General features: G+C 49.1%; 1 protein-coding gene across 1 annotated transcript in view; it reads right to left on the reverse strand.

The window, feature by feature from the left end:
* The window catches only part of CFAP57 (cilia and flagella associated protein 57), a 67,606-nt gene that overhangs the window by 24,068 nt on the left and 17,251 nt on the right, over window positions 1-26,287 (reverse strand). The window contains exons 6-16 of the mRNA XM_026498318.4: window positions 25,274-25,413; window positions 24,173-24,338; window positions 23,137-23,250; window positions 17,230-17,442; window positions 15,662-15,835; window positions 12,437-12,598; window positions 8,057-8,212; window positions 6,807-6,900; window positions 5,975-6,165; window positions 2,613-2,786; window positions 1,556-1,714 (exon numbers count right to left, since the gene is read on the reverse strand). Coding sequence (XP_026354103.2) covers window positions 1,556-1,714; window positions 2,613-2,786; window positions 5,975-6,165; window positions 6,807-6,900; window positions 8,057-8,212; window positions 12,437-12,598; window positions 15,662-15,835; window positions 17,230-17,442; window positions 23,137-23,250; window positions 24,173-24,338; window positions 25,274-25,413 — 1,743 coding nt within the window. The remainder of the gene's footprint in view (window positions 1-1,555; window positions 1,715-2,612; window positions 2,787-5,974; window positions 6,166-6,806; window positions 6,901-8,056; window positions 8,213-12,436; window positions 12,599-15,661; window positions 15,836-17,229; window positions 17,443-23,136; window positions 23,251-24,172; window positions 24,339-25,273; window positions 25,414-26,287) is intronic.

The following is a 26,287-nucleotide window of genomic DNA, read 5'->3' on the forward strand; positions in this document are numbered from 1 at the left end:
GCAGATCTATCCATCCATCAAACATTTACTGAATGAAGACCTTTTGCTGAGATGCCAAACAGAACTATGGTACAGTCCCGGCTATCATGGAGAAAGCTCTAGCAGGGAAAGCAGACGCGCCAAGCGTAGCCCTACCCCGTGATAGGTGTTGTAGCAGAGGACGGATGGCGCAGAAGGCACAGACGGTACACACCCAGGGCGCCGAGAATAAACCGCGTGTGAAGCAGCGGTTCCTGGGGGGTGAGAAAGGGGCTGGAGAAGAGGAGGGGAGGAGGCTAGGGTCCTGCCTGTTGGGTTAAAGGGGGTTCAGAAGGTGTCCAGGAGGCTAGAGTTGGCAAACTACGGCCCTTGAGTCAAATCTGACCTGTTTCCGTTAAAGTTTTATTGGATCACAGCCAAGCCCACTCATTTACGCGTGGTCTCTGGCTGATTTTACACCACAGTGGCAGAACTGAGTAGTGCGACAGAGGCCACACTGTGTGCAAAGACGAAATACTTACTACCTAGCCCTTTACAGAAAAACCTTTGCTGTCCCTGCCACAGGCAATGGGGAGCTACAGCAGAATTGTAAGTTGAAGAGTGACACAGTTACAGAGTACGGTGGCGGGGAGCAGGGTAGGAAGTGGGAAGGAAGGCCGCTGGGCTGGAGAAGAGACTGTTGCAGGTTTAGGTCAGGAGGCCTTACCCTCTTTACCCCCCTTTGAGAATCTGAAGAGAGCTTTGGACCTTCCCTACACCAACACCCAGACACATACACAAATGCTCACGTGCAGAAATTTCATGCAGACATGATTCCATTCCCCTTAGCAGACCCCTTGAGGGGCCCCACTTCACAGGTGAGAAAACGAGGCTCAGAGAAGTTGTGCAAGGTCCTGTGGCCAGTAAATGGCAAAACCTGTGCTGGAACCCAATTAATCAGTGCTGAAGCCCATGATCTCAACCACTGGAGAATCCCACCTGCCTGAGGCGTGAATGGCGCGGGGATGGGCAGGAGGACACACAGCCTGGATTTGTGGGGGAGGGGGATCCAAAATATTAGTAAACCTCACAAAATGTGATGTGTTTTCTTCTAAGTGTTTTGTAAGAAACGTGTGCTGAAGAGGGATACCAGCTTTCTGGGGCACCTAGCCGTTGTAGGCCAACCACAGGGAGTGGGCAATGAGGTGGGTGAGTTGCCCGCTGTCCATGGGCACAGTCACCCGAGGATGACTGTAGCAGCGGAAAGCAGGCACCCTACAGTTGGCTGACTTAGGTTCTTAGCCCAAGTCTATCGCCTATGGACTATATGACCTTGGGCAAGATACCAAACCAGCTGGAACTCAGTTTCCCGAGCTCTATAGCAGGGTCCCTCGTGGCCCCTGGGGTCGCTGGGAGAACTGAGTGTGGCGTGTTTGCAGCAATCAGCCCAGTACCAAGTGCACAGCAAGTCCTTCGCTGAACACTCATCCCCCATCGGGTTCCATGAATGTGTTCCAAGTGTCCAGGGCCCTCTCTCCTGAGCTTTGTCCCCTGGGCCCATCTAGGTGGTTGAGGGAGGACAGAGATGAGCCTTCACCTTATCCTGAATCGTCTCATCTCTTTCCTGGATTTCCCGCTTGAGGCCCAGGATGTCCTTCTCCAGGGACTTAATGACCCCCTGCAGCTTCACCTGCTCCCCCTTCAGGCTCTCAATGTCATTGGTTCTCTCTTCGATCTCCTTCTGCAGGCTGCTGAACTGTGGACACAAGAGACACCACCAAAGTCTTTGCACTGCCCTCTCTGCCTCCCGAATGCCTGCATGCTTACAGAGCTCCCCATTGCCACCCTGTGACCTGAACTCCCCACACTCGCGAGCTGAAAACACATCCAGCGCTCGACATTTCTGGGAGTGAATTTTTGGAGATTTGGGACAGGGTGGGGATTTCCTAGGCCTCATGAGTGATGTAGCATTCTGTCTGGGAAGATCCAGTCCAATTCCCCTCTGTGAGGAGGGACTGTCCGGGACAAGAAGCTCGGAGACCAGCTCCCGAGGTGGACCCAGAGCTTTCTATGACCACTCCAACCTTGAAAGGTGGGGATCCTGCCCCATCAAGGTCACAGATATCGTAATGGATGAGCCACTGGCCATGTCTAAGAAGGGAAGACGACATTGTCCCTGGATTGATAAGCAGTGTGGTTTCTAACAGGAAGGAACGTGAGTTTGCTTTGAAGTTGGCTTCTCTAAGGCTAAACATTTTGGGGAAACTGGCAATTCTACAAGGATCTGTGAACTGAATTCCTCTTTGCCCCATCTTGTAAACTAAGCATCCTATGCCCCCGTCCTTCTCCCACTCCCAGCTCCCCACACTGAGAGCCTAAGGACACCTCTAGGACTTGCCTCGCCTCCAGAAGACCTCACCTCCATTTCTACCAGAGGTTTAACTCTGAAAACTGACTAAATCCTACTTGCCCATAAATGAAAGCTGGGGGTGTCTGTCCATCAGTGTCAGGGCAAGTGTCACTAACCCTGTGAAAGGACAGAGAAGGGAGAGCCCCGAGGAGGGGTGGGAAGGGTGTGCCTGCCTGGCGGGGCGGAGGTATTCTGGGCAATACAGCCTTGGCCGAGTTCAGGCCTGTCCAGAAGCGCGTCGTACCTTCTTCCGTATGATGCCCGTTTCTCCTTTGAGCCGCAGGTTTGATTCCTTCTCATCCTGAAGCTTTTTCTCATACTTGGTTTTGATATCTTGGATTTCTCGGTCTTCATCCTCTTCAATCTGTTTCTTGGTCTCTTCGAACTCCCGCAGCTGCTGCCTGACATCTTCCTGGGCCTGGGTCAGAGAAGGGAGAGTGTGCTCGGGGAGAAGGGACACATGGCCCTTTTGTGCTGACCGGGCCCGGATGAGAGGAGCATATGCGGGGCCTATCATGGGGGAATAGGAGGGCGAGTGTTATTACAGACATGGGAACCAAGGCCATGGGTCCCCTGACCTTCCACTGTCCTCCTGTCTGTCCTCTGTCTTCCCTTCTCTCCCTACCAGATGAGGCCGCGGGCTCCGTCACTTCAATGACCACCTTTGACATCTCCTCCTACCTGCTCCACCGCTGGTCTTCAGCCTGACACCCACGCTGCTTCTGTCTTTCCCTCACTGAACCTGGGACAGTTGTAACTCTGCGTTTGTGGGACTACTTGACGGCCTTTCCCATTAGACAGGCGATCCTCAGGGCAGAACCCTGGTCTCTCAGGTTCACCGCCGCGTTCCCAGAGTACAGCCTGCACGGGCACACAGTAGGTGCTTACTCGCTGGCTGCATGAGTGCATCTTGAGCTCTGCCTTCCTGCTCCTTCATCCAGTCCCCTGCACGTCCCCCAGCACCTTATGTTATACTGTCACTGACTGTTTGACAGGCTCCTCCAGCGGCATGGAAGCTCCTTGGTGGTGGGGTCACATCCCTCTTCTCACCACTGGGGACCCCCTGCCCAGCAGCTGGTACATAGAGAGTAAAAGCCTGGAGCCCCGACACGGGAAAAACTAACTCGGCCTGCTTGGCGGAGTCTGAGAGGTGACTGGCACGGGCCTCCTTTTTGCCCCCAAGCGGTGCGAGTTACACACGAAGTCAGAGTCCACCGTTTTCCCCCACACCAACCCTGGCAGGCCCGTGAGCTGTACCATCCTTGGAGTGAGCGCTGCGGGGGCTCAGAGAGACAAGATGGTGTTAAAACTGGGCTCCTGAGAAAGGCTGCTCTCTTTGCCTATCACATGTCACCAAACCCTTGCGAGACAGAAGCCTGGCACCGTGTGCTCTGTCTGCAGCCCAGAGTCGCCTGCCAGCCACCGCTCTGGCTCTGGAAGATGCGGCTGAAAAGGAAAGTAGGCCAGCCAGGTTGGCGAGGAGGCCTGCCAGGTGGAAGGTCCCTAGGGAAGTTCTGAGTTGACATCTTTGACTCAAAAGAAGAGAGGGGTTGTAATGACTATGGGGGTCCTGGGAGGAAGGCCAGCCTCTCTCCCCTCAGGCCAGATTCATCCCCCGCCCACCCCCCACGTCCCCAGAGGCAAAGCTCAGATCAGTTTACTGGAGGTGGACAGACATTTCTAGAGCTTCCAGGACACGCTGCCCCAGCCCTTGCAGGGTTTGAAAATCGCAGATGGGTGAGACACAATCCCTGCCCTTGAGAGGCTCCCCGGGGGGAAGAGAAGTAAAGGCAGGGTGCTACTATATAGGCCACGTAAGAGCAAGGAGTCTGGGGGCCTTGAGGACGCGGAGGAAGCCTGCTTAGCCGCCTGGGAGGGGAGAAGGGGTAGGGAAGAATCCCTCCAGGAGTTGGCTCTCGTTCTGAGTCCCTAAGGGGGAGGACCAGCAGCCAGGTGAAGAGGAATCATCCCGAGCAGAGGCTCAGAGTTGTGTGGGGATCCCGGCTACTCCACGTGGTCGGATGGGAGGGAGCGGGCCGGCAACAGCGGGCACTGGGGCTGGGCGGCGGGCAGGGTCTGCAAGGAACATTCCCAGTGCCGCTGTCAGAGCTCAGCCTGCTCTGTCTGAGGCCCATGCTGTGAGGACACCGACACCCTCCACTTCTCACCTCCTTTATTCCCCACTGCCTGCTCCCTTCCCAGCTCACTGAAGACTTCTGGGTGCCGACTCAGTCCTCCTGCCATAACTGGGGGTGGTGACAGAGGGTCCTGTAATGTCCCAGGGTGCTTTGACCTTCGTCTCACCTCGGCCTTAGCTACCCACGCTCAGGTCCACCCCCGGAACGGCCCGCATCTGAAGCCTGAACACGCGGGCCCTGCCTTCAGCCCCGGTGATCTCCCTGTTGGACCCCAGGTATCTGGCACAGCCCTCCACCTCACCGCGTCCCCCGGCCCTGTCCGATTCCTCCAGTCTTCCAGGCTCTCGGTTCTCTACCCCTCTCTGGCCCGGGCCTGCTGGGTGCCCACCAGACGACCTGTGTTCGTCTGTGGCACCGCTCAGTAAAACCCCAGCCAGGCAGCAGGGCTGCTCCTCGCCTTCCTCACTCGCATTCCTGATGCTGGGCCCTGCTGTGGAAAAGCATGCAGCCTGGCGAATGAAAGTCTCCGGAATTCAGGTGTAAACCTCAGCTGCGCGCTCAGCCACACACCTGCCAGTCCCCTTCTCGGTCAGTCCCTTCCTCCTTCCCTTCGGAACTCCTTCCGCAGCTCCCTGACTCCCCTGCCCCCTTACAGCACGCCATCTGCTGCAATTTCAGGCGGGAAAGGCGGCCATCTGGCTCTTCTCAGTTTTCTCTTCATCCTGGGAAACTAGATATTTTGGCAACCCAAACTGCTTGAACATTCTCTGACTTGGCTCTGCCTGTGTGCCCTTCCCTCCTGCATTCCTCACCCCCCTCTCCTGTTCATTCTAGCTTCGATTCCTGCTGGGTCTCATTAGCTCCTGCAAGCCTTCCCCGACCCCTCCGGGAGGTCTGCGGCCCCCTGCTATCCTGTGCACGCCCCTCCGAGGATCCATTTGTGTGACCGCCTCCCTCACACGACTAAAAACCGGGCCCTGGTCTTTATTTCTCTTGGTCACCCAGTACTCAAGCTGGTAAACCAGTAAGATACCATCTGGGTTTGTTAAATCAGTGAAGGAATGATTTTATCTCATAAGACACAAGAAGTGGCGAAAGGGTTTCAGGCAACCACCTGCCCCATTGTTCAGGGCCCTGATTCCTCTCTAGGTCCTACCGGCCTCTCCTAAAAAGGTCTCTCCAGTCCTTAAAGCTTGAAGGTACAATTACGATAGAACAGCAGATGTGAACTAGTCTGTCCACAGAATTTCAGTCCCTAAAGCTAAGCACCTCCCAGCTCACTGGGTCCCCTGGTCTAGAGGAAAAGAAAATAGTAAAGAGCAGGCGCCAAAATGCACGCGTGCTGAAAGGAGGGGACGGAAGGCAAAGGAGGTGAGGCCAGCTTTCCCACAGCTCTCTGGGCTGTTCGCAGGCCAGGCCTGCAGGACACACCGTGAAAGGGAGGTGCAGGTCAGCTTCTGGTGAGTACCTCTTCCAGAAGGGTGGTTTTTTCCTGCAGTTTGGCCTCGTAAAACTCAGTCAGCTCCTCCAGGGCCTGGCTTTTGGTCTCATCGTTATCCCGAAGCTGTTTTTCATACTCTTCCTGCATCCTCTGGGACTTGAGCTGCAATTCCTGGTACTTTTCATATTCTAGAAGCAACTTTTGGTTGTTGCAACATTCTGGAGAGAAGCAAGGATGGTTATTTCACCTGGGACAGGAGCACCAACCTCAGGGCCACCCACCCTGGAGCCTTTGAGCTCTCCCACCCACCGCCAGCCGCAGCCAGGGCAGGTGCCTCCGAGGCCGTGAGGCAAACGCCTGCCCAGCTTCCTCACCTGCCCGCACCCCATCAGCTCGTCAGGCAGCCAACCTCCCTCCCCCACATTGTCGGCTAGGCAGAAGGTTTCCAGGAAAGGGCAGAGGGATGTTTGGGGGTCCAGGGCCAAGAAGAATGTCTTGAATATGTAAAATAGTTATCAGCACCCCTGTTTTACAGAAGAGTAAACTGAGGCTCAGTGAGGTTAGGTGACTCCTTAGAGCACCTAATGTGGTTGGTGAGTCTGGGACTCATGGCAGCCTGTCAGGCTCCGGACCTGCCCTCCTCCGTATCTCCTGTTGGCATGCAGTAAGTGTTTAATACGTGCTCAACTAATGAGCAAATACACAGGAGTGAAAAGCACAGTGAAATCCAGGGCATACATGCAGCCTGTGGACAGACAAAGCCAGATTACCTGGGACTTCTTTTGGGTCCAGGGGACTCTCAGACTTTTGCCCCCTCCACCACTCCCCCTGCCCCCGTGGCCTCTAGCTGGGGACTCACCCAGGTCCTGCAGTTCCCGGCTTTGTTTGTCTAGCAGGTCCTCAATGCGCTCCTGATGGGACACATCCTGCTTTTCTTTCTCTGTTCTTAAAACCTAAAACACAGAGTCGACTGTTCTCATTCCCACACATCTGCTGAAAGCAGCCCTAGGGCAAGAACACAGTTTATAAGTGACATCCTCCTTCTCAAGCCCTTATTTTGCACCAAGCATTGTTCCATGAGCAACACGCAAGCTATCATTTTCCATTTACATTCTATTCTGCTCTGAAAGTTCTAGACTTTCTCTATTTCTATCCTTTCTCCTAAATGCGTCTTGTCAATGATGAGTTCCGTTTTGGACATGAAGCAGATGGATTCTGGGGTGGAAGAAAGTAAAGATTCATTTGAGTTGTCTGCATGTTGCTGTCAACTAAATTCTTGGTTGTGCTAATGTGTCCGCTTCTAAGGAGTGTTTTCTTTAATCGAGCAGGAAAGCTCCTTTTGCAAGCAGAGGGGCGCCCCCAAGAATAGCTTTGTGCTTAGCTTATGGACGGCCCCACAGCAATGTTTGTTGACTAAAGGAACGAAATAATAACAATAACAGGCAGGGGCCTTTTTTTTTTTTTTTTTTTTGGTCAAACCCTCTGACCAGAGGAGATAACATAAAAGAACAAATACTCTCTGAGCCAAAAATTGGGGGTTTTGGATGACGGGCAAGACAGATTTGTGGAGAATAAGATAATTATTCTGGGAGAGTCCTGGATCGAATCTAACGACAGGAGGACCATGTAGACTAAAGTTATTTAATCTACAACGATCCTGAAATCCGCATCCTCTTCTCTTTCTATCCTTTGTTTTCTTGTGACCTTTTCATTCTGTTTTTAAGTAAGTTTCTCTTGATCATAAAGATAATATGGTCTCATTGTAGAGAATTTGCAAAATACAGAAAAGCATAAAGAACAAAATTTAAACGATGAATAACCCCAGGTCCCAGGGGTAATCACATTGCTAGCTATTTGCTTGTGAGCTGATGTATGTGTGTTTATTCTCCTTGATTAATTCCATTCACTATAGAGAGTTTTATATTCTGCTTAGTTCCACCTGGCACTTTGCTGTAAGCGGTTCTGAGGTCCTCAGCTATGCCTACAAACCGGGCGTGATCATATGGCTCATTGTTTGAGCGCGGCCTGGATAGCGTACACCAGTTCCATCCTGAGGAAACTGAAGACGTCTTGTTATTTGTGGTTGTCGGCTGAGTCTCTCCAACAGACCTGGTTTTTCGTTTTCAAGGACTCCATTTCCTGGAGGAACTTATCCGTTAGCTCCTTAATCTTCTCCGAGTAGTTCATGTCCTTCAGTCGAAGCTGATACTCGTTCTCCATTTTTAATTCTTCCACACGAGTCTTCAGCTCCAACATAATCTGAGCCTGTGGGAGGACACCAGAATCAAGAACATTCACAGTGTGGGTGAATTAGAATATTTAAACTGGTGGCCTCGAGCTCTCTGAGATCTGCAGCTCTGCCCCGCCTCAAACTCATGTGTCTCCACCAGAACCCATCATCTTTTCCCCACAAGACACCCAGACTAAAAACTAGGAGACGTATGAGCTGCTTCTTCTAACCTCGCAACACCCATACAGCGAGCCCCGCTGTGCACCAGGTGTGACGCTAATAACTCTCTCATCTTCAAATATGCATAAATGCCACCTGCTCAGTGAGGTCTCCTTGGACCACACTAGTTAATCCTGCGACCCTTCCCTTCCAATTCTCAGTACTCACGACCCTGTTCACCCTGCTCTACTTTTTACTCTTTTCTTAGATCCAGGCACTTTCTAATACAATTTATGTATGATTTTGTTTATTGTCTCTTGTCTTCTTCCCCCATTAGAATTTAAACTCAAGGAAGCCTGAGATCTTTGTTGGCTTTCATACTGATATACAGAAGGGTGCCTAACACATAGTAGGTACTTGAAGAACATGTGTTGAACCATGATGCCTGCTCCCATGGAACTTACTACTGAGGAGGCCACATAACATCATTACGAATTGTGATTGGTGCTCAGAGCCAGGTGGGTCCTCCAGGACTGTCAGTGTGTCCCTCTCAACATCTATCATGCCTCTTCTGGCCTCACTATCATTACTTTAATTTAGGTCCTAACTCTTTCTGCCTTGCTGCTTCCTATGTCTAGTGACTTCTTCTTTCAATCTGTTGTATTCACTGATGCCAAAGTTTCCTAAAAATACTGTGAGACACACACTCTTCATTTCCTGAAAAAGGTAACACTGATGACAGAGAGGGTGAGAACACAGGTGTTTTCCTCTCGCTCATCCATGATCGCCCCGTACCCCCCACCGCGCATCCCTATCTCATCTCTTTTGGTCCATCACCACGGACATCTAGAGAATAAGGATGTGTTATGCGCATTTCCTCATTCCCTGCCAGTGGACAAGTGTGGACCTGGCACACAGGAAGGACTGATTGAGATGAGGGATGAACACACGTTGCATGGGCAAAGTTGGGGATGAGAGCAGGGATGTCTGGTCAGGCACTGTGTGTGATGTGGTATGGGTGGGAGGCAGAGGCAGACGAGGCCTAGACCAGGTCAGACCATCAAGGTCCTTGCCAGCCATAAAAACAAATTAGGATTTTCTCCTACAGGGCTTCTGAAGGTCCTGTCCAACCTGATTAAGCTGACTTGGTCTCAGAGAGGCCTCTCTGATGGCCATGTGTAGCTCAGGCTGGATTCAAGCAGTAAGGCAAAGAAATTAGCTGGGTGGGCGGTACTGCACAGTCTAGGTGGGTTTGGGGGAGGAGAGTAGAATGGAGAGATTCAAGAGTGAGATTTTAGGGAACGTGGTGCCTGACCGGGTGTGGGGTCAAGGGGACAGGGCCGTGGATGAAGACCATCTCCTCGGAAGAACGCTCCCTGCAGGTTGCACTTGGCCTATCTTGCTTCACTGCTTTATCCTGGGCACCTGGCACAGGACCAGCAACATAGCAGTGAATGAAGAGGAGGCAGTCACCCCAGGGTCTGCCTTGGACCGGTGGAATACATTTATTGATGGGAGTGCTGGTTTCAGGCACATGCTCATCATCCTTCCTCAGTCTGCTCTCGCTCTGGCTGCAGAGGTGGCTTTCCATGATGTCAAGCCATTCCCTAACTTAGATCTCTCAGTGGGTCCTTAGGAACAATATCCAAAGTCTAAAAATCCCTCTCTGGCTCCAGCTCCAGCTTCACACACCCTCTCTTCTCCGATCCTACCGAGCCAGGAGCGTCTTCCCCAAAGCACCTCCCTCATCCCTCTGCACGCTCACTCCTTGGTGTGGAGGACCCTTTCCCCTCTGTTCCTGAAGGCTCCATCCAAGGCTCACTTCTTCTAGCACCACCTGGCCCAGGTCAGGGTCTCTTCCCCTGTGACCACAGAGCATGGTCCCTTCGAAACACCTGTAACACACTTAACTTCCCTTTTTAATTTTACCCATATCTCCTCCCAGGCTACAGACCGAAGGCCCCTGCATATCTTTCACTTCCGTCATCCCAGACCCTAGTACGGGGTCTGGTACCTAACAGACACCTCTGTGAGTACTAGCTGGATGCATGGATGAATGAATGACTGAATGAGTAGGTAAATTGTGTCCTGAGAGATAGTTATATAGAATAAAGAGAAAAAGAGAGCTGGGAATTCTGGGAAATGTGACTTTTATCTTTTATTTTTATTTTTTTAAAAGATCATTTGAGAGAGAGAGAAAGAGAGCAAGTGCACATGAGTGTGGGAACAGGGGTAGGGGCAGAGAGAGAGAATATCCAAGCAGACTCCCGCTGAGCACGGAGCCCGACGTGGGGCTGAATCTCACGACCCTGAGATCATGACCTGAGCTGAAATCAAGAGTTGGATGCTTAACCAACCCAGCCACCCAGGCGCCCTGGGAGATGGGACTTTTAAAGGACAGGTGGAGGGAGAGCCTGGAGAGAGCTGGGAAGGACAGACAGGCTCACAGGGAATAAGAGTGCGGTCTCATAGATGCAGAGAGAGAAGGGGCTCCAGGAAGTGAGCAGAACATACGCTAGTCACTTCCAGCTTGGCAGCAGTTCTGCCAGGCCAAGCTGGGGGCTGGGTCGGGAGTCAGCCCAGACTCCTCAGGCCTTTGGCACAGCCTAGAGTCTCCCAGTTGCTCTCTTCCCCTGCCCTCTTGGAGGAATGGGGGAGAAAACAGAGAAGGAAGAGGAGGAGACATACTTGCCTGGCTGCCGTAGGTCAGACCCTGACTCTCATAGGCTCTCCCTCATCCTTTCCTCCCACTTTGCCTTTCCTGCAGAAAGTGCCACGGTGCTCTAGCAGGGATCTCCGGAAAGCCCTGTCTTATCATCCTGCTTTGAGGCTATTTTTGCATTGCTGTTCTGATGGTTTTACCCATCTCTACTTGACTGTGGGTTTCCTGATCACAGGGCCCAGGCCTGTCTTTTCACACATGCATCCCCAGTACCTAGCAAACAGCAGGTATTCAATAAATGCACCCCAGATTCTGGATGAACAGCAATGAGCGCATAGCTCTGCCATTCTCTGTAAGCCTTGTGAGTTTCCCATCCCTTTCGTGTCTCCCTTAGGGAGCGCGGTGCAGAGCCGGCTGTCCGCTCAAAACTCTCAAGACACATCTTCCCAGAGTGTTTAATGCATTCACAGGAAGGAGGGCCCTTTGGGGTACTGATTAAGAGAGTAGGCTCTAGATTAAATCTGCAGCGGAACTCTAGTCCTACTACATGTCACTTAACTTCTCTGAAGTCACTTCTTTTTTTTTTTTTTTTTTAAAGATTTTATTTATTTATTCGACAGAGATAGAGACAGCCAGCGAGAGAGGGAACACAAGCAGGGGGAGTGGAAGAGGAAGAAGCAGGCTCATAGCAGAGGAGCCTGATGTGGGGCTCGATCCCGTAACGCCGGGATCACGCCCTGAGCTGAAGGCAGACGCTTAACCGCTGTGCCACCCAGGCGCCCCTGAAGTCACTTCTTTAAACACAAGGAGAATAATAGTATCTTTTTCGTAGAGATGCTGTGACATTTAAACAAGAAAATACTTGTAATTAGTACAGTGCCTGGTTCGTGGAAAATCTAAAAAAAATGTTGGTTATCATTACTTTTATTGTTTTATTATTAAGACTGGGTTTCAGCGATGTTTTCTAAATACTTCATTTTTTTTAAATAAAGAAGTCTCCCCTAAGCAGTTATTAAGTTTTACAGATACAACTGGCATATTCAGCTTGTCAGTTCAATTCTGCAAATATTTATCAACTGTCTCCCATGTGTCTAGCAAGGGCTAGAAATTGTTGGTCACACAAGAGAATGGCTTGTCATGGTTCCTGCCCTCCAAGAACAGGAGGAGGAAAGCTAGTTCACAGGCTTAAAGTAGAGCAGAGTAGGAGTCAGGATGACCACGGGGCAGGATGGCGGGCAGGGGTGAGGGTGGAAAGAGATCCAGCCACAGGGAAGAGAGCAGCATGGTGGTGTGCGCTGGAAAAGGGCAGGGAGCGTGGGAGTTTGCGTGGGGCACGGGGTGCAGTCAGGCATACAGGGCCTTGACCGCCGGTCCCAGGGGTTTGGACACAGTCTGGTAAGGACCGTCCATGTCCCTCTTCATTTGATCTGATTCTTACCTTCTCTTCCATGTCCGTTTTAGTAACAAGCACCTCTTCAGCAAAACCCACTTCTCTCTCTCGCTTGATTCCCCGACCATCCTTATCAAAGACCTTCCAGGTAAACAGGCAGCCATCCTCGGCAACGGTCAGCAGGAACTGGTCATCAAAGGTGAGCAACATCTGAGGAGAAAAAGAGCTTAGAGAGGAAGCTTTCAGAGGCCACGGATGACCAGAACTGATCCGGCTATGTGCAAGGTCTCCGTTCACGCAACAGCCTCAGGGGCAGGAAGACTTGATCCTGGGTAAGAATAACACAGGGAGCTCTCAGAAGCTTCTGTTGATGGATAAAGGAAGCAAGACTGTGTTATGTCCTCTGTGGACTTGGAATCTTAAAGAGTTAGCTATTATCTGGATTATAAAAAGAACTCTCAAAACTCAACAGTAAAAAACCCAAACCATCCAGCTACAAGGTGGGCAAAAAATAGGGAGATGTTTTACCAAAGATGCTATACAGATGGCAAAGAAGCACATGAAAAGATGTTCACCATTGTTAGCAACTAGGGAAATGCGCATTAAAACTATAGGGAGATATTACTACATACCTGTTAGAACAGCTAAAATAAAAAATAGGGACAATACCAAATGCTGGCAATGATGTGGAGAGACTGGATCCTGCATGCATTGCTGGTGGGAATGGAAAACAGCTGGGCAGTTTCTTAAAAAACGAAACATAAGCTTATCCTATGATCCAGCGATCGTTCCCCTAGGCATTTATCCCAGAGAAATGAAGGTCCACGCAAAAGCCTGTGTAAGATGGGTCATAGCAGCTTTATCTGGAACAGTCAAAAACTGGGAAAAAATGAACTATCCTACAACAGGTACATGGTTAAACAAATTACGGTGCATCCGTGTCATGGAATGCTACTCAGCAGTAAGAAGAAGTGAAGTATTGATACGTGAAATAACTCAGATGGAGCTCAGGGGTATCGTGCTGGCCGAGAAAAGCCACTGTGAAAAGGTCACACACTGTATGATCCCATTCATATAAAATTCTCAAAATGACAAATGATGGAAATGGAGAACCAGTGGGTGTTTGTGTAGGACTGGGGAGGGGGTGGCTGGGGGGGGATGGGTGTTGGTATCAAGGGCAGCACGAGGGGGCTCTCTGCGGCCACGGAGCACTCGTGTACCCTGATTGCAGTGCTGGTGGCAGGAATCTGCGCACGTGATAAAATGACATGGAAACACACACACATATTGTACCAACATCGATTCTTCTGGTGTGATACCAATTCCACAATATTGTTCCAATAGCATGACGGACGTTCCTATTGGGGGAGACTGGGAGAAGGGCACACAGGACCCCTGTGCTCTCTTTAAATTTCCTGTGACTCCATAATTATCTCAAAAAGTGAAGGCAAGGGCACCTGGGTAGCGCAGGCGTTAAGCGTCTGCCTTCAGCTCAGGGCGTGATCCCGGCATTCTGGGATCGAGCCCCACATCAGGCTCCTCTGCTGGGAGCCTGCTTCTTCCTCTCCCACTCCCCCTGCTTGTGTTCCCTCTCTCACTGGCTGTCTCTGTCAAATAAATAAAAATAAAATCTTAAAAAAAAAAGTGAAGGCAAAAGAATCAACGATGAAAAAGGCCTTCTCACAATCAGCGATATGTGTCGGAAACCTTACAAACGGCGATGCTCTTCCCCTCAGGAATTTCACCTCTGTCTAGCAACTCAGCCTTTGGGATGGTCAGAGATGCCCACAGGACCCTTAGAGCTGCATATTGGTTACAGTCCATAAGATCATTAAACGCCCAGTTGTAAGAAAACAATTAAATAAGTTATGGTCCACCATTTGATAGGATATTTGTGTAGCTACTAACATCATGTTTTTGAGGAATATTTAATTATATGAAAAAAATGCTTATAATAGCATTAAGTAAAAAAAAAAAAGCAGGCTGCAAAAGAGTACATACAACATAGTCTCAGTTTATTTAAAATGCACACAAAAATGTATACAAAAGAGGAGAAAATGCATCAAAATATTATGATGATATTATTAAGATGATTTTTCTTTTTTCTTTCTTTCTTTTTTTAGAGAGAAAGAGAACAGGAGCATGTGAGAATGGTGGGGGATGGGCAGAGGGAGAGAAAGAATCTCAAGCAGGCTCCCCACACAGCCCGGAGACCCTGCGGGGCTCGACCTCACGACCCTGACCTCATGAGCTAAGCCGGCATCAAGAGTCTGACGCCCAACCGCCTGAGCCACGCAGGTGCCTCAAGAGGATTTTTCTTTCTTTCTTTCTTTTTTTTTTTTAAAGGTTTTATTTATTTATTCGACAGAGAGAGAGACAGCCAGCGAGAGAGGGAACACAAGCAGGGGGAGTGGGACAGGAAGAAGCAGGCTTCCAGCGGAGGAGCCTGATGTGGGGCTCAATCCCAGAACGCAGGGATCACGCCCTGAGCCCAAGGCAGACGCTTAACGACTGCGCCACCCAGGCGCCCCAGGATTTTTATTTCTAAAACAAACGTGCATTGCTTTTATAATCAGAAAAATAAATACCTTATCCCTAAAACCTCATAGCTATGAAGAGAAGAGGGTAATTTTTTTAATTTACTTTGAGTGTAAGGCTCAAGCTCAGTACAAGAATGTTCCAGTTGATAAGGAAAAATCCTTTCTCAATAAGGATATGGTCTGCAGGCAAGCCAGCATAGAGTTTGGGACATCCTTCAAAGCCTTCAAGGTTGGAATTGTTGGAGGGACAATTTGCAAATGCATACTCATGCTATTCCCCCAGGGAAGGCCTTCTGTACCTTCAGGGAGGGGCAGGGGCTCCTCTCCTGGGCTTTGACTCTTTAGTCCGAGGCCCTTCCTTGGAGGAGGAGACGTGTGTGCCCCGACCGGCATCAGCAGATGGGACATCTGGGTGGCATGCCTACAGCACCTCTGAAATGGCCCATTATCATGCATACTATTATGGTGAGCAACCTTGAACATGAATCTTTAGGTGTATTTCTGATTATCTCCTAGGAAATATTCCTGGGAGTAGTGTAAATGAAGACTATCAGTAGCCAATAAATGTTCATTGAGTGGATGGTTGGATGAATAAAGAGGGAGAGAGGAATAAGGGGAGAAAAGCCACTGGGGGGTTTGAAGGGATGCAGAAGGTGTGTGGAGGGTAGGGTCAGATGGATCCAGCAAGGGCTGGTTCTGGGCATGGGCCCCTGAGCAGAGGGTCCCTTCTTACCTTCGTGATAGGACCCGCATGGGCCTGGTACTCATTGAACTCTTTCTGCAACGGCAGTGGGTACTTCATGGCACGGATGGTCCCCACCGAGGTGCCCACAAACATCATGCGGCCGGAGTGCGAGATGACGACGGCTGTGTAGACGACGTCAAATGCTGAAATCTCTCGAAGGACCTGGGACACAGACGGCTCTGTTCAGGGTGCGGGGCTGAGCCGTACCCCCAGGGTCCCCACGTCATTCCCTTCTCTAAGGGCGAGTTCTGTATTGAAAAAACATTTTCCTATTCTGTGCAGCACCTGGCACAGTGCCGCACACATAAAGGCTCGAATTAGTCCATCATGGCTGCCTGACTGGTGGACAAACAGCCCGAGGAGGTAGGAGCAGCACTAATAAAAGGAAGCCTTCAAGCCCGCAAGCAGCACCGTTTTATGGCTTTCACATGTTGTAACTCCTTCAATGTCACAGAAACCCTTGGAGGTAGTTACTGTTGCCCTTATTATAAGACGAGGAAACCGAGCCCCAGTGACAGCAAGTAATTTGCCTCAACTCACCCACCGAGGTCGTGGCAGTGAGGCCCCGGTGTCTCTGCTCCTGACTGCTGTGCGTCCTTGCATCTCAAACTCAGAATGGGCTGTGGGTCCTACAGTTACTCAGTAGTTACCAGTGTCCCTGACATAAAGAAAACCCTACCAGCAGGGAACTCATTCGATTTGTCACCTGCTAACTCCCTCGCCTGGCCATCTAGCTCCCCCCCCCTCCCCCCTCCCCCCAACACTGGTTCAGTGTCTGCGTGGGTCAGGCGGCGAGAGCTAGCTAGCGGCCTATCGAGAGGCGGGAACTGCGGGCCTGCCCCGAAGGAGCGGCGCTCTGGTCCAGCACCGGGAAAGCCACCGCAGAGTGAGGACTAAGCTACTCAGGGGCACAGCGGAGAGAACCCCTCCTCTCAGCCGTGTCCCAATCACGGGGCAACCCGTCTCAGGTCAGTGGGCTGCCGAGGTATCCCTGCACCTTCCCAGGCACCAGCACCCGGATGCGGACGAGCACCCAAGAGAAGCTGGAGAAGCCAACGGAGGTCAGCTGTCGCCCGACGCCCAGAGAAGGACACAGCCACATGGATACGAAGAAGTGCCCTTGCGACGCTCTTCTCTCCTCCCTCAACCCTTTGCAGCCCAATGAGGTAGCTCCTGAATTTTGGGGTTTTCAAACGAATGTGGTGGCAAGCTGAGGCCAGAGCAGGAACGAGAACTGTTTCTACCCCGGGTAAGCATGCAGGTTAGAGATGCTGCTGACCTGCGGGCCTGGAGGGTGGAAGGGACCCTAGGGCCAGCCAGCAGGACGGGAGCGGCAAGGGCCGCACGGTTGAACCCAGTCAGGTAGGGCGCTGGGCAGGAAGTGCCGGCAGAACCAGTGACCGAGCTGACCCACAAGGCAGGAGGGGCGGATGTCGTCCGAGGAGAAGGGGCCCTGTTCTCATGAGCCCTCTTCCCATCACGCCTCCGGCGGCCCACATGGAGCCTCTGTTTGCAGAGCCGGGCGGCAGCCGGGAGCCGGGGCCGGGCGGACTCACCGACGAGTCTGCAATCTCCTTGAGGGTCTGGTCCGATCCAACCGCAAAGATGATTTTGGCATCAGGGGAGACAGTGACACAGTTGTAGCTGCAGGACTTCAGGACGCACTCCGTCTCTCTCTTTCCAGAGGACAGACTCCATTCATACACGGCCCCGTCCGTGCCGCAGGAAACCAGTTTGCTGTCATCCGGGTTCCACGCGATTGAGCGGACCTGCCGGGGAGGAAGACCCCCGGTTACACGCACGCATGCGCAGGCATGCACGTGCGCACGCAGACGCACACTCCCGCCTTCGGGAAAGGGGGGGGGAACGCCGCCCGTGTTCCCTCGACTGAGGCAGAAGGGCCCTTCCGGGTGCGTGCCCTTCAGCAAGCGCAAAACTGACTGCATGCGGAGCACCGGATGAAGAGGGCCATCTTTGGGCTCCGTCTAAACTGATGGCGATATTGGCGGAGAGCAATTAAGAGAAGGCTGGTAAGTCCACGATATCAGCAAAATTGCAGAGCATAAGCATTTCATAGAACAGGGGAAAGAGACGGTCAGGAAGAGCCTTCTGCAATCGCGGAGCCAGCTCTGGGAGGGCTGTGTGCGTGTGCTAAGCCACCCCCGCTCAAGAGCAATCAGAGCAGGATACGGGGAAAACCTGAAAGCATCACCTAAGCTGCACAGGGACCCATTCACACAGGGCAGAAGCCTCACTGGCACAACATCTGACCCAACGCTAACCGAATAATAATAATGCCTCTGGTCCACGGGCATCTCCCAGGAAGCCAGGCTTGGAGATAAAATCACACTTCTTCCTGGCAGCCTGGAAGACTGGGCACGACTAGGGCTGGACTCTCTTGGATACAATAGACAGAGAACCTCCGAACTACTAGTCAGTCTCTGGCTGAACAAGGAGCAAAAAATGTGAACTCCATGCACTGTGACGGCAGCCTCCCAGCCACACAAATCCAACAGTAAAGGGTAAAAGGCCAACTGGCTCAGGGGGCTAAGCACAATCTGTGACTCATAAGTGGCTCAGGTCAACCCAGGGGCAGCCCCTAAGTAGCCAGAAGGAAAGATGAAAGAGGAACAAAAATGTGAGCAGAGACATCAAGGCTGCACCCTGCAGGGGAAAGAAAGACTTCTCAGAATTAGTTCAGCCAGGTCACTAAACAAACAACTTGCTAGGCTTTCCCCCGTTGTCATATTTGTAACTCCCTTCTCCAGTCGTGAGAGACTTGCCTCCCATTATCTTCAATATGTTTGCTTAGTTTCTGGAGCTCCTTATAAGTAACCAACCTCCTGACCCAGGGGCCACCTCTTTTGGTATTTCCAGGACTCCAGCCCTGTCAGGCACATCCTTACCCACCTCCTCAGCTCCCTCTCCACCTCTTAAATTCCATTCTGTTTGTTACTATTGAAAAAATATAGTGACAGTATTTCCAGCAATATTCCTAGATTAACTAGTTTTAATAGTTTATCTGAAAACTCTTTGAGTTTCCTACCCACTCAGTCATGTTATCTGTGATGATTTATTGTTTCCTTTCCAATCTTTATGCCTTTTATTTTGCTATGGTCCGAATATTTGTGTCTTCTACTTCCCATCTGTCCTCCCCTATGATTCATATGTTGAAATCCTAACCCCTGAAGATGATGGTATTAGGAGGTGTGGGGCCTTTGGGAGGTGATTAGATCATTGAGGGTAGTGCCCTCATTAATAGGATTAGTGTCTTTATGAAAGAGGTCACAGACTATGGACTCTGGGAAACAAACCGAGGGCTTCAGAGGGGAGGGGTTGGGGGAATGGAATAGGCCGGTGATGGGTATTAAGGAGGGCACGTATTGCATGGTGCACTGGGTGTTATATGCAAGTAATGAATCATCGAACTTTACGTCAAAAACTAGGGATGTACTGTATGGTGACTAACGTAATATAATAAAAAATTACTTAAAAAAAAAAAAAAGAGGTCCCAGAGAGCTAGGTCACCCCTTCCACCCTGTGAGGATATGAGAAATCTGTAGCCAGGAGGAGGGCCCTCACCTACCCATGCTGGTACCAGGATCTTGGACCTTCCACCCTCCAAACCGTGACAGGAAATTTCTGTTGTCCATGAGCTGCCCGGTCTGTGGTATTTGTTACAGCAGCCTCGTGGACTAAGACATATTTCCTCCCCTTGCCTTATCGCATTGCTCAGGACTCAGTACAAGGCTAGCAGAAGGCATCATGTGTTGTTCTCTGTCTCAGAAGGAATGCTTTCATAATTTCACGACCAAGTGGGCTGTTTTTTGTAGGTTTTCTTATATATCTTGCATAAGATTTTTAATAAATAAAATGAGAAGTTCCATTATTTTTTGTTTGTTGAGTGTTATTTTTTAAAATCAGGAATGGATATTAAATGTTATCAATCTTCTTGCGTCTGCATTTATGGAGATAATAAGGATGAAAGATCACGTGTATGTTAGTGTGCTATAGTACATTAATTGATTTCAAATTGCAAAACCACCTTGTATTCCTGGAATAAATCCAACTTGGTCATGCTGTATTATCATTTTTATATTTTGATGGGTTGGTTTGATAATATTTTGTTTAGGACTTTTTTTATGTTCATGAAAAAGACTGGCTGATCATTTCTCTTTCTTGTGACGTCTTTGGCAGGTTTTGGTATGATTATCCTGGCCTCATGGAACAATACTGGGAAGAATTTGCTTTTTTTTTGTTCTTTGTAAGAGTTTCTTCAAGATCAGTGTCATTTTTTCCCTTACAATTCTCTAGTGATATGTTCTGGGCCTAGAGTTGTCTTTACAGATTCTTTAACAGATTCAATTTTTCTGGGTATTTGTTGGTTTCATCTATATATTCCATTTATATAAAGTTGTTCGTAATATCCTCTTTTGATCTTTTTTACTATATATAGGATCTGTAGTGATATCCCCTTTTCATTCTTCATACTGGTTATTTACCTTTCCTCTTTTTTTCCTCCCTTGATCAGTCATGTCAAGGTCTTACCCATTTTGCATTTTCAAAAAACTAAGTTTTGGGGGCAGCTGGATGGCTGAGTTTGGTAGAGCACGCAAGTCTTGATTTCAGGGTCGTGAGTTCAAGCCCCATGTTGAGGGGAGAGATTACTTAAAAACAGTCCCAACCAAATTTTGGCTTTGATGATCTTCTGTTGTGTTTGTTTTTCTATTTCATTAACTTTTGCTCTTATCCTTATTATTTCCTTCCTTTTATCTTCTTTGAATTTAACTTGCTGTTCCTTTTCTACTTTCTTGAGGTGGATGATGATATCACTGATTTTTGAATCTTTTTTGTATTTCTAATATATGTATTTAAGGTTATAAATTTCCCTGTAGGCATGGCTTTATTGCATCCTCCATCTGAATTTTTAAAAAATATTTCAGAGGTAAGTCCAACGTATATCGCTGGTTAGAGACCAGTGTTATAAATACTTGCAAAGTGGTGAAACAGGTGGCTGCTTTCCTGGGCTGGTGAGGGAGGGCCTCCCATGGAGGTGTACACAGTTGTAGAAAGAGCGTCAGAATCACCTGGTGTGCTTTCATCTGCATCTCCATCGTCACTTGAAGACTAATCACACTGTTGAAACTGAGGAAGCTCAGCAACTCAATAACGCTTGTGTTTTCATAGCACCTGCACTAATGCACCTGTTACTTGCTAAACTCGATGGTCAGCTTTTAGTCTTTACAGGACTTCTCTCTAACCTTTATTTTTTAAATTTTTATTTTTATTTTTATTTTTATTTTTTTTTAAAGATTTTATTTATTTATTCGACAGAGATAGAGACAGCCAGCGAGAGAGGGAACACAAGCAGGGGGAGTGGGAGAGGAAGAAGCAGGCTCATAGCAGAAGAGCCTGATGTGGGGCTCGATCCCAGATCGCCGGGATCACGCCCTGAGCCGAAGGCAGACGCTTAACCACTGTGCCACCCAGGCGCCCCTATTTTTTAAATTTTTAAAAAGATTTATTTATTTTTTTTGAGAGAGAGACAGAGCACATATGGGCACATGTGCAAGTGGGGAAAGGGGCAGAGGGAGAGAATCTCAAGCAGACTCCCCCCCACCCCCCCCACCCCCCCGAGCACGGAGCCCAATACGGGTCTTGATCTCACAACCCATGAGATCATGACTTGAGCCAAAACCAAGAGTCAGATGCCTAACCAACTGAGCCACCCAGGTTCCCCTCTCTGACCTTTAATGCCACTGACTACTTTATCCTTTTGGGAATGAGTTCCTTAGCTTCTCTGATACAATTCCTTGATTTTAAGTTCTCCTGTGCCTTCATTCTCAGGCTTTCTCTTCTTAACCAGTGCCTTAAATGTTGGTCACCTGTCTCCTGCCCAAGATTCTTCTCAGATTCCACTTCCACTAACACCTAATTCCCTGAGTCTTCATTTCCAGCCACCTTTCCTGATCTCCACACTCATGTATCATACTTCTTGGACACATCAAACATAACATGTACAAATGGAGTTTAATATCATGCTTCTCTCTGTCTCTACTACTAAAGCCATGGTTTACTTCCTCACTCATCTTTCAGCCTCACTTCTTAGCTGGTCTCCCACCCTCCAACTTCCCTCCCCTCTAATATATCCTTAATACAGTTTGGAGAACTAACTTCCTCCCTCCCTTCCTTCCTTCCTTCCTTCCTTCCTTCCTTCCTTCCTTCCTTCCAGATTTTATTTATTTATTTGAGAGAGTGAGAGAGAGAATGGCAGAGGGAAGAGATGCAGGCTCTCCGCTGAGCAGGGAGCCTGATGTGGGGCTCAATCCCAGGACTCGGGGATCATGGCCTGAGCCAAAGGCAACTGAACCACCCAGGTGCCTCGTAGAAGTACCTTTCTAATCCCAGTACTTTTTTTTCTTAAATCCTTTCAGTTGCTTCTCATCGCCTACAGACTGAAGTCCAATATCTTGGCATGGTACACACACTATGATGCCGTCAGCCTCTCCAGCTCTTTCCACCACTTCTGGAATGTGCCCAGTGTTCCAGCCATGTATATCTCAAACCACTATCCAATTTTATTCTCCCATTCCATCATCTTTAACAGGTCCTTCTGCCTAAAATGTCTTTCTTTCTCAAGTGCTTTTTCTCTCCAAATTCTTTCACCGGCTTCTTCTTAGTCTTTCAACCTTTGGCCCCTCCCTTCTCCTCATGCCCCAACTCCACTCTGTCTAAAAACTATTGGTTTAGTTTCCTAAATATCTTTCGAATCCACCTACTTCTGCCTATCTGCCCCACCTCCATTATGGTCCAACATTGTGTAGATATCCACAATATTCTCTTTACCATTTCCACCCTGTCCCTTTCAATACATTCTTCTTTCTGCAGCCAAAGTAATCTAAAATGCAAATCTGGTCATATTATACCCTGCCCTGAAAGTCTTCAATGGTTTCAAGAAACAAAGAGGATAAACCATCTTTATCTTTTTTACCCTTAAAAGGCCTGCAAGGTTCCGTGCACTTGGGGCCCTGCTAACCTCACCAATCTCAGCTTGCTCCTGAGTTTCATCCTGATATCTATGTTCTAGCCCCATAGATTTTTCAGTTCCTCTGACAGCCACACAACCTCTCATCCCAGGGTCTTTGGATTCCTATCTGCAATGATGATCTCCACCAGCTCTGCCGGGTTAATTCCTTCCTACTCCTTTAGGACCCAGCCTTTCTGAACACCCCAATCTAAATTATGCCAGCTCTTTCATTATTTGCTCTCATAACATCCCATGTTTTTCTTTCACTGCATTTATTGCAATTAGTAATCAGCCTGTGCTTTTGTTTTATTGTTTCTTTCCCCCACGTAAACAGTGAACTCCAATAAGAAAAGACTCGTTTCTTTTTTGTTCACTCGGTGAGCATAATGCTTGACTCTGTGTCCCTCATTTCCCTGGACACTGCTCACTCACTCACCTTCCCTGTGTGTCCTTTCAAGTTTGAGATGTTCTCCAGGCTTGTGGTGGTAAAAACGTGAATCACATTTCCATTGACTGCAGCAAACAGGTGACCCCCATTGCTAAAGGAACACTACAAAGAAACAAAGCAAGATAGCAAGAATGAAAGAAAGAAATGAGCAGTCCAGAGAGAGGTTACAGTCAAGAACTCCTTGTCCTAAAGGGTTCAGGCTAAAACAAGTGTGAAAATGGGAATTGGGGGAAGGCGCAGATAGGACTGAGGACTGGCTGACATCGTCGTTATTCCCATAGCTCATACTGGCCAAGATGCTGCCACTGCCGTGTGCGCTGCTTGGATGGTAGAGCACAGCACTCATTCCATCTCTGTAGAAGTTTCAGAGTGGGGAAGCAATTCCTGCAGTCGCTGTCTGGTTTCTGCAGTCATCTCAGGGCAAAATGTGATCGGCCGCTTCCTGCTTCTCCCTGTTAACGTGCATATTCCCTGGCCTCTCTCAATCTCCAAACTCACCTTTCCAGCTGGGACTCTGAGTCTGAGATAATTTTCCTTTTTGATGCTTTTTGTTCCTCTGCAATCACAGAGAGGATTAATCACACCTGGGATCTCACAAGGTTTGGGGTTCAATGAAATAGCTTGATGAACAGGAGAAAAACGAGATGGAGCCATATGCTGAAGAAGTGTGGTGAGAGGGGCGCCTGGGTGGCTCAGTCGTTAAGCGCCTGCCTTCGGCTCAGGTCATGATCCCAGGGTCCTGGGATCGAGCCCCACATCGGGCTCCCTGCTCAGCGGGAAGCCTGCTTCTCCCTCTCCTACTCCCCCCGCTTGTGTTCCCTCTCTCACTGTGTCTCTCTCTGTCAAATAAATAAATAAAATCTTAAGAAAAAAAAAGTATGGTGAGAGAAGAACTGGATTTCTTCTTTTAAAGCCACTGAAGTTCTCCAAGATAGGCCTTGGTCTCACCTCACCAGTGTATGTTAGTTCTTGAAATTTCAACCCTGGTTTCCTAAGAAAAATACCTTTATCTCCAGCATCTTACCTCTCTGCATCCTCTGACAGAATATTCTTTGAAAGAACGTATATCATCAATGAGTAGATTCATAAGGCGTAGTTTGTCAGCAAACCCTACCACAATGAAGTGTCCGGACGGGTGAAGGCTGATTGTATATGCCTCTTCTTGGTATTCCTTAAATAGCTCCAGGGTGCTGTGAGAAAGATCAGTTACGGAATTACAGTCCAGCCTGCTGATTTCCTTGAGCCCCCCACCGTACCTGGCAAATACTATTATCATAGCATCTGAGATACTTTATTGCTTAAAATGATTGGTTCCTCTTTTTTCTAGATTTTGGTTATTTGAGGAGAGTGTCCAGCAATGAGTATGGAAAATAGGGGAAGTGAGCAATGAGCTGTGTAGTGACGCTGAAAGCACGGCTCCCCTTAGAATCCCCACATCAGAAGGAGCCCACAGTTTCTATTCAGCAGCCTGGCAGCTGTGCACAAAGCCCAGAGATACCCAGTGTGGGGCGAGACTAGGTGGACATTCTCAGGGAAGCTATGCCAGGAGCGTAAAGTCACTAGGGAGTTAGGGGTGGCTCAGGGCAGTGATGAGAAAGAGATGGAATGAGTGGTCCGGAGAGCTCCATGTGGCGAAAAGCACATGTAGTGGGAGTGAGGGGACAGGAAGACTGGAAGAGCACGGGAGGTTATAGGAGAAGGTGAGATACTGCAGTGTGATCCTGAGGTCCCTAGTGTCCAGCGGTGTCTGGCATGTGGTAAGCACTTAATGAAACACAAAGCAATTTTCTAGGCCAACCATGAGCAAAAAGAGAAGAGAAACAGGCAAGCTGCCTGACTTGATTTAAAAAAAAATCTTTTCCGGGGCGCCTGGGTGGTTCAGTCGGTTAAGCAGCTGCTTTTGGCTCCCTGCTCAGTGTGGGGCCTGCTTCTCCCTCTCCCTCTGGCCCTCCTCCCCGCTTGTGCTGTCTCTCTCAAATAAATGAATAAAATCTGAAAAAAAAAATCTTCCAATTGAAACTTCTAAGTAATTACATTTTAAAACTCTCTAATTAAAATAATTCACATGAACAGATTTAACAACTGAAATCTTGCACACTACAGTAGCAAAGCCTCTCATCCTTACTTTGATTCATAATTCCAGATGCGAACGGATCGATCCAGAGAACAGGTGGCAATGAGGGGTTTGCGGATGCACGTAGCTAGACCAGTGATGGATGCCGAGTGCAGGGGGTACATCAGATACTCGAAGTGAGCAGGCTCCCCCTGGAGAAATCACACAGAGTGAGCTAAGGCGGGCTGTGCACTTCAGCTGTCAGAACTACCATGAACATTAGCGAGCCTGGGTGCACAGGAATCGGGCCGTAGGAAGACTGCTTTAATGTCATGCGTGTTTTCCGATGCCACTATTATTTTAAAACATTATCTTAATGGCAATAAAATATTTTATTCTATAGATATACCAGAATTTAATATAGATATACCATTCCTCTACTGCGGGAACATTTCAGTGGGTTTCATGTTTTGTTATTTAGGAGTAACACCAGACTAAACAACCTTGCGTGAACGTCTGTGTACCTCTCTGATTATTTCCTTAGATCCTGCAGTGTGAGTGTCCAACACTAAGCCTTTGAATGTGTAGGCATCCGCTTCAAAAGACACCCATCTTGAAGAAGCACATTGCCAGCTGCTGGCCAAACCACCAGGTAAGGAAGTAGACTGTCTCCACCCATGGAGGTCCCTTTTTCAGAATGCCCTGGATAACTTAGATAACGACTACTGGATTGATCCCACTTCTCCCTTCCTGTGCTCTCAATCCCACTCTTAGGCTTTAAATTAGCCAAAAAAGAATGGAACCCACAAAATCCTAGACATCCCACCCTTATAGCCTCATAAAGGCAAAGCCCCATGCCCTCCTTCTCTCTCTCCATGACCTCACAGTGTGACCCTCACGTGTGCTGGGTACCCTCCAGAGCCTGGGAGTAATAAATCCTGTTCCCCAAAGTTCCCTGATGTTTTTTTGCTGAAATGCCTCCTGCAATCACAGTAAGAAACAAGAAATCTCTGGCCCTGGGGGAAGAAATGTCTGGGGGTTTGCTAGGAGTAGTATGGGCCTGGGCAAGGGCCTCAGCCATTCCTG

This window comes from Ursus arctos, unplaced genomic scaffold, assembly GCF_023065955.2.
Source record: "Ursus arctos isolate Adak ecotype North America unplaced genomic scaffold, UrsArc2.0 scaffold_12, whole genome shotgun sequence".
Lineage (NCBI taxonomy): Eukaryota > Metazoa > Chordata > Mammalia > Carnivora > Ursidae > Ursus > Ursus arctos.